Raw genomic sequence first — 11,406 nt, 5'->3', positions numbered from 1 at the left:
CTAGGGGGTCCTCAGAGTTACTACAGGGGGTCCGCCAGATCTTTGTGTGATATGATTTTTTTTTTTACATTAACAACTTGAACCTTAGCATCCCTTTTCTGAGGAGAACTTAAGCCAAAAAATAGCAGATCTACAAGCTCACAACGCCTCGCGCACTGAGCTTGTAGATCGGCTATTTTTGGCAAAGAGTTATAGGCGTAGAGGGAAAAAAAGAGCAGCAAACGTTTATCTGAAACACAATTTTATACAATATAGAGGGGGTCCCTGCTTTATCTCTCTCTCAGCTAGGGGGTCCTTGGCCTGAAAACATTGAAGACCCCTGGTCTAACGACACACATGCTCCCTGGCACAAAACATTTTCATGAAAATATTTGAGACCACTAGTTTAAATCTTTTTTTTTTTGGAAGCAAGCCTAATAAGTACAATTTAGAAACAAGCCCAAACAATAGCAACACGCAAATACCAATTTGTACAGAGCAACTTTTTTTTAACAGAAAAAGAAGCCCTAAGTCGCTTATAGTAAGCCGACATGGCAACACTGTCGTGGACTTTTACACAACTTTAAAGGGGGCTGGATTTTTCCTCTGGAAAAGACACTATCCTCTTTCATGAATGGTTTTGGAACCGCCTTTGCTCATTATTGCGTAACGTAAAGAGACTGACTTATTTCAGACCTGTACATATATATAAGCTATTAAAAACAGCACCTGGAAAAAATCCACCAAAACAAGTGAAATGGTTTGATCTGAATTGGCTTCTGGAAAGAGAGAAAACATTTTTTTTCCCAGATGTGATAAACTATTGTATGGGAAATAGACATCCACGTTAACACGTAGATATGAAAATAATGTGCATTTATTACATTTCAGTAAGAACATGTACAGTATTCTGTAATAAAAATATCAAATTTATTTTGCAAAGTACATGTCATTCACCAACAGAGGGAAACCTTAGTATACAAATCCACGATGTGATCGTATGATTGTCAACCATAATTGTATTCAATACAAAAAACACCATAGGCACTTTAATAAGAAACCTAAATACAAACAGTAGGACCTTTATCCTGAAGAACTAAATGTATGCTTTGATAACCCAAAGCAACTAGGCTATTACAAGTCCCAAATCAATTCAAACCTCTTTGGACGGCAGTGTATGAATAACCAGCTTAAATTTGTACATGGTCCCTTTGCTTCTTTCCACAGAATACTGATGTGAAAAGTTATGTTATAAAAACAAAAGTGCTTCTGTTTATAGGCTATTGAACAAACATGACGCTTCAGGTCTCATTTATTCTCAATGGGGCAAAAAGGGACTGGTTGATTTTACTAGACTTTTGTCTAGTCTTGTAGGCTCAGTCAATGCACACTTAAAAATGACTAGTCTTTTCAAACTAAGTACGCTTCATCTCCCCCTTTTCACTTTTTGCCATATTGTGTATATCTATTGCCAAAGAGGATGCAACAATGGGTGTTCTCCAGTCTAAGAATGAGGACAACTCTATTTAGTATTGAGTCATACTGTGTACCGCAGTTATTTTTTTGACTTGACAATGTACTGTCAAGAAGACCATTTGTTTCAATATGTAGAAATGACTGGGTGTACCCTTAACATCTTTGTGAGAATAGGATATTATTCCTGAGAGGTTCACGGCTTGTATCGACTTTTGATACAGAAGAAATTCTGACATTCTTTGTTTTTGTCAAGAGCAGTGGTCTGGTTTCTCAGTGCATCCCTGCTAATTGCACAAAACCGCAACAACTTCCTCTGCGAGGCAGTGAATGGAAAACTGAAATAAACAGCGTAAAGTGAAAAGGGTTTAAAACGGTGTCTCTGAACAATTTGGTAAATAAGCATTAATTAACTCTTTACCTGCAGGCATTGAGTTCTCAATAAAAGACATGTCCTCAGGTAAGAAGTATTCAAATAGACAAGGTGCTGTAAGAAGTATTCAAATAGACAAGGTGCTGTAACACTAACATTGTGGAGATTGGCTTCCAGAAGGGACGTGCCGCCATGTTGGACTTTAGGTATATTCCTATGTCGCTCAGTCCTCCCTCCAATATGGTATTGTGTCCAAAATACCAGTCTTACCCAGCTCTGAAAATTCTACAATATGCCTCTATTCACGTGTACGCAATCAGCTGCACAAAAAAATGTAACAGTCAGTGTCTCAGTTAACGCACAAACCCAATGTAACAGTCATTTTAGGGGAGTACTGAAATTAAAAGTGACTATACAATTGGTCAAAGCTGCCAAAGTTTAGGGGGAAAACGAGAGAACAAAAGCAGTGTTATTTTCATCAGCTTTTCTAAATGTCAATGTGGAACATAAAGTTATAGCCATTTTCACATTTTCAATTTAGTCAGAGTTGGTATTTGTACTCACATGAAAACATGCAACGGTCAGAGCAGTTGAAAACCATTCTTTTTTGATTGTTTTGAGAGGAGAACCACATGGGTGGGGCTTACTCCAGTGACATCTATTGTGTTGGGTTAAGATGTCAATCACAGAAACATAGTCATGTCATTTAATATGTTTTACTGTTCTATGCTCTGGTAATCTGTGCACTGTCATAGGAAACAAATGCCAACTATCTGACAACCATGGAGCAACATTTTTTAGTACAGTAACGATTTACAAATACTGTTTAACCAGGTCTCAAAACTCTGCCAATAGTACAGTAAGTGTTGAGACTAGTCTATGCAGTCACAGATGTTTTTTAACCAAATTATACGCAACCGTGGTGATTTTTTTTAAAGGAATTTTGGAAAAGACCTTAGAAAGACAGTTGGCTACATGGCTTCATTTATAAGTTTTGGGCAGTGGCTTCCTAATGGATAAATGGTCCTTGGACCAACGGTGTTGACCTTTGGGATACAGTGTTCGATTTGGACAGATTCTAAAGTGCTAATGGTCAGTGCTTCAGGTAAGAAGTGCTGCATGGCTTAGGATGGATTGAGCAGCTCCAGCAAAGCCCCAACTGCTCCAAAGTAGCCCTAAAGACAAAAATAAAGTTGTTTTATTCCATGGTAAATCATTATTTTAAGTAATGCTTTGTTTTGTTTATAAGTGTTCCCATTTTGGTGGAGTCTCATGAGCTGTTTGTATCTACTGTTGTGTAAATGATTAAGTAATTATAACTATGGCACACAGATTATTGATGGAACATACCAACAACCATGGCCATTCTAAATTTAAAAGTTCAATATAACTGTGCCATGTGATAAGATTCATTCAGCAGCCCCATTAACCACAGAATGTGAATTGTCTTCATGTTTGCTTAGCTACTGGGACAGGAGAGCTTACCTCATGCCTAAGGAAGAGTGCTTTGAGCTGGCCTTTGGACCAGTAGTCCATGGCATAGGCTAGGAGCTTCATGGAGAGCGTGTTCGCCCTGAGAAAGTTACCCACAAACACCACCCTCTCGATGTTCTTCACCGAAGAAAGACACAGAAGGGAGCAACTTATTAGGACACCATTTTAATTTTGTGAAAACTTAAGTTACTCCCTGTTCACAGACTTTTGCAATGACAAATATGATCTCAGATCACTTTACACTTTTCACAAAAGCTAAGAAAATAATGATGGATAATAAACAGTGACACAGCAGATATCCGTCTGCGCCTTCATAGCCCTGTACAATGCTGCTTGATCAAGATTCCACAAGGCAGCACCGTAAAGAGGCTGAAAGCACAGAGAAAATAAGAGATATAATGTCTTGTTTTATTGGATCTTGTTTATGCGATACACGTATTTGTTGTAGCTCTTGCTCATTTGATTTTCCTATTTGTCTCATCTGTTTAAGAAAGTAGAAGCTGATATGCTGCACTTTTACCTTAGCGGTAGGTATACTCTTAGTTGCTTGTTTTAGAAGAGAATGCACTTAAGACTTCTGGTGATTAGTAATTTAGTTCCCTACCTATGTTGAATGCACTTATTGTAAGTCGCTTTGGATAAAAGCGTCTGCTAAATGACTAATGTAATGTCAAGGCATATTTCATACTTGTGATGCCAGTTTACTCTAAGGCTTTATTGGTGGATTAGAGGGACTGCACTGTGCTCGACAGTGGAGGCAGATCATACGTATACTGTGATATGGGATGAGGAAGTGGAACAATAATATTGAGTAAGTTAACTGCTTCACAGATCTTTGAATACAATTCAACTAGCCTATGTGCTATTTACAATTGAAAAGCATGGAAATAATTCGGCATGTACAATGTCAAAGTAAATAAATACATGCAATTGGTACTGGGATCAGCATCATACGAACAACAAAATGAATACATACAAATTAAAATCTGTGATCGCATCGGGCACAAACATTCTGTTCGGATCATCCCTAAATGTGATTGCAGGGATTCAAATCCCAGCTAAAGCTGAGAAGTCATTTTCCTTCTCTTCTCTGTATATGCCTTTTCAATGTACAATTTGAGTAATGATCATAATACTTAAAACCTAGTTGAGGAGGTTGTATCCACTGTGTCCAACTAACCTCATTAAGAGCACACATTCTGGTGATGGATCCGATGTTATTGGTGATGGTGACCAGCGTGGCCCTGGCCAGGTCCTCTTTGGAAACAGACTCCCGCTTTTCTTTGGACATCATGTTGCCAAAACTGCCCACACATAATAAAAATAAAAAAAAAGATTAACAGGAACATTATGCTTTAGACTGTACCCAATAGTTTCGATTTTTTTTCATATATTCAATACTACACAAGTTTGGGATAATAGGAGCGTTTGCAGGCCATGAGACGTACTTAGTCTAGTGCTTTCCATCATCTATTTATCCATTCCAAGTTATAGTTACTTGAGAGGATCTTCGAACATTCAACCTTTCAGTGTAAGGATTAATGAGTGAATTTGTTCTGCACGAATCATACAATTGCAAGCAGCCATCATGGCTGCCATTAGGGCTTGTCTCAAATAACATTTTGATGCTCATTCATCAGGTTGCTATTCAAACATAATTTCAATATTCAGATGCTTCATTGTTTAATATTTGTATTGCACAGACATGGCACATGTGCACACAGAGCTGATAAAGAGTGTATCCGCTTTCAATATGCTCCAATATTGATCTGTCACTCAATGGCTGCTTGTGAGTGTATTGGCTAGTGTTGTGTTGGGAGTGATTGACTGTAGTTGTTGCCCCCTTTGCTAAATGGCCAATAATTAAAAAATCTCAACAGAAGCTTTTAAATGTAAAAACATTTATAATAATAGTAAGTTCAGTACATAATAAGTTCAGAGCATTATCGTGAGAGTCTTAGATCTCATCATAAACTAGAAACCTCCCTGTCTGCACTAGAAACAGTCAAATGTAATTTAAACACTATTGTAGTGGATACCTGGAGGCCACAGCCCAGCCTGGCAGTCCAAACCTCTCATAGTCCCCGCCGTAGATATCGCGCACCAGCTTGTCCACACGGGTGCTCTCACCCTGAGAGGCCATCTCCAAGGCCTCTTCAAAGCTAGAGCATCCAGTCAGCAGGGAACACAGACCCAGAAATGTCCCACCACCAAGGCTGGGAAGAGACACAGAAACATACACACTTAGTTTTTGACACAACATCTGTAACATTACTGTACTTGATTTAATGTGACTGCATAGCAAGTAGTGCTTAATAGTGTAAAATACAGGACCAAAAAACCCTGGTCTACTACCAATATATCACTCACAAATCCTAATTTCAACAAGATTAGATTAAAATCTCTAAATTGTTAATCAAAACTGGCCATATTGTACATCCTCTTCTAACAGAAAACACAGAGGGCATTGTGTTCAGGGGAGAACTAAGCAGTTATGTGCCAGACAAACTAAATCAAAGAGTCCCTTTCAAGGTCACTAGACAGAAACCCCACTAGTGGAAACAAAAAGTGTGTGTGTGTGTGTGTGTGGGGCCATTAGCCAACCAACAAATAGTAACTAGACCTACAGTACAACTGACTTAATTTGATATCCTACCTACAAAATAAAATAAAACGTTCATGAGCAAATGGCTAGTAAAGGAAATGGCCTCATCTGGGAGCAAAAATCTTGTTAGTTTTAACACCAGGGCACCAGGGAGTCACGGGGGCAGCCGACACCAAACATTGACCACCCCCAAACCGGCACCCTCCTACAAAAGCCTCTGTCCAGCATCAACTGGAAAGGTGATTGTATGGTTTACTGGGTTTGAGGTTTATCTCTTGTATGTGAAGGTTCTGCTCCTGCTAGTTGACAGGGAAATACTTGTCTCTTAAACTATCATTTGTGCAAAACACGCTTTTATTCTGTGAAAAGTGTTTAAAATGAAAATCCCACCGCAGTCACAGCATGTAGATAGATGATGATCTTCCTACTTCCTTAAGTGCTCAAGGTTCTTTATATCCCAGAGTCATGTCTTTAAGACAGAATTCAGGGTAAAGCAAATTTAAGTTGAATGAACCATTTGGATTTCAGATGAGAAATGCATAACATTTCCTAATTGTTGTCTGAAATTAAACCAGTTCAACAACAAATTTCTTCAGATATATTTTTTTTGTAGGATAACCATGAGTATAATCCACGGACAGAAAATGCACTACTTCTCTAAGGCATTTAAAATAAGATCTTATTTGGATATTATATATTAAGTATTTCAAATGGCTTTTACTGTATATACTCTATCTTTTCTCTGCTGACGTTTGGCCTTATAGATCTAAATGTGTTTTCTGAGTGTTCCCTTAATTGTAGACTGGTCGTGTAGTCGGCTACATCTCTAGTTTGAGTTCCATTTAATTATCGATTATAATTACCATTATGGTTATTATTACCTGGTCCCAGTGACTCGTTTGTAGTTGTTTTCAGAGTAGACAGCCAGGATGCTGACCCCTGACCCTATGTTGACCAGCAGCAGAGGGTAAGGGTTCTCCAAAGTGTAGTCCAACTGGATGCAGTGCTCCGGGTCTGTCGGGTTCTCAAAGTAGTAACACTCTGACGGGCCACTGGACATCACAGAGTCAATGTACAGGACTCCTCGAACTAGGCAGTCCAACTCATCCAATTTATGGAGCTGTAGGTCAGCCATCTTTAAAATAGTAAGAATACAATTATTGCTGAAACGATTATAATAACTCGTGTTTATGTATATGCTAATCTATCAGCTGTTAAGAACTGTTTCACACATCCTACATTACAACAAGGAATTATAAGGTTGGCAGAGAGAGAGAAAACAGAAAGCATGACTGGTGTCAGCATAGACACACAAACAGAATAGCAGGAAACAGGAGGGGTGTGTGTGTGTGTGTGTGTGTGTGTGTGTGTGTGTGTGTGTGTGTGGGAAACAGGAAACTTTTATTTCAGAAGAATTGATAATTGTGAGTCAAAAAAATAATCAATCCCCAGCCGTTATATTTTTAGATGAAACACTCTTTCCTTTTTTACAGGGCCAAAGTAATATTAAACACTGAAGCAGGAAAACTAGATTACTCATCTGTATGTTGTATAGTTGCCTATATCCATGTTGAATGTTTAATAGAAACAAGCCTTTGGCTTTTTGTGATTCGGCTTTCGTATCGTAGTGCTGTACTTTTATATTGTCAATAAAATATTCAATCAATCAAAACGTATGTTTCTGACATGTTGGGAGTCCTAACCTTCTGTTGGCCTTGTATCTGTACAAGTGAAGTGAATTGTGTTCTTCAGTGTTACCCAGTGTTGCATTTGGGATGTGCTTGCACTGTATTTTAATGACGTGACATGCACGTCGCTTAACACCTACAGTACAGGTCAAACAATGGACAATTGATATGCATCTAGGCTCATTCTTATGTTAATGTACCTGCTGTGAGTCGGGAAGCTTTGTAAACTTTGCTGAGGTGTGAATTTCAAGTCGTTTTAAATCTATGCGTGTGCCTGCGCGTGCTCCTGGTCAAATAGGTTCCTGCACGCCGTGCAAGGCTCAGATCTGAATGAACACAGGCGATTTTACACTGTAGATTGGGGTCCCAGAGATAAAAAGAAAAATCATATAAAATAGGTGTCAGTGGCCTGTGCATTTCAAACTGGGAATCCTTGAAATCGTAAAGGCTGAGAATTACTGGTCTAGAACATCAAAACAAAACTAAGGTCATTATCCGTGGACCCACCGTGCGGAAATCAGACTCAAACTTGTACGCCCCACCTCCAGTGGCACAGAGTGTGGTGTGCAGGCTGGAGAAGTGCTTGTTCCTGCCCATCTGGAGGAAGGCTGGCAGGTCGTGCGTGGGGAACCGAATGAAGTGCAGGTTCCCCGTCCGGCCGCATATCGTCAGGTCCTGCAGCTCCAAGTGCACATCCCTGATGCCCGTCTTACCATAGGCGGTGTTCGAGGTCAGGTACCGACGGATGCTCTTCAGGTTCTCCACCTCCTCCTGCTCCTCCTCTGCTGTGATGTCTTTGGGCTCGAAGTAGACCAGCTTCACCAGTGTGCCACCAATGTCCATGCCAAACCATGGGAACGCTGCAGTGTGGAATGATACACAAACAACACAATGGAGTGGACATGATTACAGAACTGCAGTATGTTATACTATGGAATGATACACAAATAACAAAATGGAGTACTGTGGACATAATTACAGAACCGCAGTATGTTATACAATGGAATGATACACAAATAACACAATGGAGTGGACATGATTTCAGAACTGCAGTATGGAATGATACACAAATTAATAACACAATGGAGTGGACATAATTACAGAAGCCATGTCTACCTAAAACAGGCTTTAATATCAACTTAAATGTGTTGGGTGTTTAAATGCTATTTGACAACGAGGAAAAGTAGGATCGATTGTTCAGTGTGTATCCCCTGATCGTTGCAAGCAACCATTCTCAGGAGCAATAGTACAATGTGTACAGTACAAACGCCATCTTGTTGGAAATCAGGTCCTGTCTATATAGCGTTCATTAGCTGTACGTCGTAACACCGATGCCAACATTTAAATATATATTTCATTATAAATGGTCATTGTATCGCCTTTTTTAAAAGCCAACATTTGAATGCAACATGGGGCTTTTGTTTGGACTAAGGCACGTTCGCAGGATTCATTGTTTTTCAACCACTATATCCTTCAGCATGGGAACGCCTTCCGTTTTTGTAAACATACAGACAACGATCCCGTTCCAGTGAATACACGGAGCCCGACACCAGTGTTGCCATGTCCGCATATTATAAGCGACATTGGGCTTAATCTTTGTTAAGTCGCTTGTAAATATTGGTGGTTGCGTTTTTTTTTAATTATTATTTAAACAAGTGGTTCTTACATATTTTCATGTCATAGACTCCCAAATTAATATGTATTTGTCCCTATAACCTAACCTCTCCATCTTAGGGTTAGGGACGCATTGTGAGCTTGTATTTCCAAATAGCTGTGCTCATATGGAATACCAAAACGCTCGTCCCAAAACAGTCGCCCCGGGGAAATCCTGCGGTATTCAACTGGTATTCCTAAACGTAACCTCAGTAAACTATGCCTAAATCTAACCTTATTTATTACTAAACTTAACCTCAGTAAAACTAGGCCTAACTCTAGACGTATTTCTAACCTTATCCTCAGTAAAAAAACAAATACAAAAATACAAGAACCACTGGTCTCGGTCCGCGAAAAAATGGGGGCGAGCGTGTTTTGGGGCGAGTCTCCCGTTGACTCCTAGACCTGTTTGCTTATTTCTCTCGCAGAATATGGCAACACTGGGCCCGACAGGTTCACACTTACGCGGCCTGTTCTTTCCCAGCAGCTCCATCCTCTGCCTCGCCGTGGTGGAGCTGGACGAGCGGCGGTCGGACGAGGCGCTTCCAGCGGCCGCGGCGGCGGCGCTGTCATCGTTGTCCGGCTCGTTCAGGAGGACCAGACGCTGCTTCGGCATCTCCTTCGTCGTGGACCGCATCTGCTTCGTGGGCGTTTCATCTCCGTCGGTGGCTTCATCATTGTCGCGCTGATAGCCATTGAACGCCATTGAAAAAAACAATAATTATTAGCGGCATATATATATGTCGCAATTTTGTGATCTGTTAATAGTCGGCGGCCTCTTTCTTTTTGATTGCGCTGGCTTGTTGTTGATGCCAAGCAGCTCGAATTGCTTGGCTTGATGATCAGGTACCAAGCGGTGTCATTTGAACGTCCATATAGGTTCATGTCAGTCTGGGTCTGGAGCAGTGTTGCCAGGTTATGAGAGAGAAACAAGCAACCAGATCTATGAAAACAAGCCCAAAAGAAGCGACAAGGCCGATATTTGAAAATAGCAGATCTACAAGCTCACGCGTTGTGAGCTTGTAGCTCTGCTATCTTGAAAAAAGGTGAAACATTTTGTATATTTTTAAAAATATTTTAACACAAATCTGACAAAAATATTTTCAGATGGGGGGGGGGTCCGGACCGTGGCCAAGGGCCCTTGATTTGAAAATGTTTGAGAACCACTGGTGTAAGCAACATAAGAAAGAAAGCCCAAATAAGCAACTACACTTTAGAAACAAGCCCCCCCCCCCAAAAAAAAAAACGCAACCCGCAACTACCAATATTTTCAAGCAACTTTACAGAAAAACAAGCCCATAGTCGCTTATAAAAAAAGGACATGGCAATACTGGTCTGGAGAGGACTGAGTGGATGATGGAAGGCTCAGCCAATCACAGTGCAACTAGGCCACTCAAGCCCGGTTTTAAACTCCTTCGTACGACGGTATGGCGCGGGCAAAATAGCCGACCTACAAGCTCACTTCGCGTCGCATCCGTGACACGATGTGAGCTTGTAGATCGGTCATTTTCGCAGCGCGACACCGCAATACTACGGCGCATAAATGAGGCATCAGTCAAATGCTATGCTTGTACGCGTGCACTGCTCACGCACCCGAACACCTAGTAATGTTTTATGGAACACAAAACTAGCCTATAGGACATTGGTTCTCAAAGTTTGGTCCGGGGACCCCCAGGTGTCCTTGGGGGGATACCAGGGGGTCCCCAGCAAACTTGTTAATATAGTGTCACAATCATATGTTATGCTTTGGCCATATCTTATGGCCAAACTTGAACCATATCTTATACTTTGGCTATTAAAAAATAGATCTACAAGCTCATAGTGCCACTATGAGCTTGTAGATCTGAAAGAGAAAAAAAAAATATCTTTGATATTTGATGTGTTTTTTTGTAGTTTTTTTTTTACATTTTCAGTTAACTCTTGGCTTCTGGAGGTCCCTAGCACAAAATATTTTTGGGATGGAGGGTCCGCAGCCAAATACATATAATTTTGGGGGTCCTTGACATGAAAAAGTTTGAGAACCACTGCTATAGGAGACACGAGACAGTGACACTTTATACAGTAGCCAACAGTATCTAGTGACTAGATACTGTTGGCTACTGTATAAAATACTTACAAAGCATGAGTGATTGTGCATTTTT

At 40.3% G+C, this 11,406-nt stretch overlaps 1 protein-coding gene across 2 annotated transcripts; it reads right to left on the bottom strand.

Moving 5' to 3' along the window:
- Positions 1-840: 840 nt before the first annotated feature.
- Positions 841-10,149, bottom strand: pank2 (pantothenate kinase 2). Of its 2 annotated transcripts, XR_014599775.1 has the most exons (8): positions 9,731-10,149; positions 8,120-8,472; positions 6,806-7,059; positions 5,359-5,535; positions 4,500-4,623; positions 3,311-3,436; positions 1,934-3,000; positions 841-1,889 (listed from the first exon to the last, which is right to left on the bottom strand). XR_014599775.1 is itself a non-coding variant. In XM_084044226.1 (7 exons), the coding sequence occupies exons 1-7, from the start codon at positions 9,969-9,971 to the stop codon at positions 2,950-2,952; spliced, it is 1,326 nt and encodes a 441-aa protein (XP_083900352.1). In that variant the 5' UTR covers positions 9,972-10,149; the 3' UTR covers positions 841-2,949. The 2 variants fall into 2 exon arrangements, 1 of the variants encoding a protein (XP_083900352.1); XM_084044226.1 differs by having other exon boundaries at positions 841-3,000.
- Between the last annotated feature and the right edge of the window lie 1,257 nt (positions 10,150-11,406).

This window comes from Gymnoscopelus microlampas (genome assembly GCF_963454915.1).
Source record: "Gymnoscopelus microlampas genome assembly, chromosome: 20".
Classification (NCBI taxonomy): Eukaryota; Metazoa; Chordata; class Actinopteri; order Myctophiformes; family Myctophidae; genus Gymnoscopelus; species Gymnoscopelus microlampas.
This window is presented reverse-complemented; position numbering and strand designations above follow the sequence as displayed.

Bases quoted from the DNA above. Each gene is read 5' to 3' on its own strand.
- pank2 (XM_084044226.1), bottom strand. From the start codon at position 9,971: ATGGCGTTCAATGGCTATCAGCGCGACAATGATGAAGCCACCGACGGA. The intron at 7,060-8,119 runs GTGGGTCCACGG...ACTATTTTAAAG, and splicing joins TTGAGTCTGATTTCCGCACG to ATGGCTGACCTACAGCTCCA. The intron at 3,437-4,499 runs GTTAGTTGGACA...TCTTCGGTGAAG, and splicing joins GAATGTGTGCTCTTAATGAG to AACATCGAGAGGGTGGTGTT.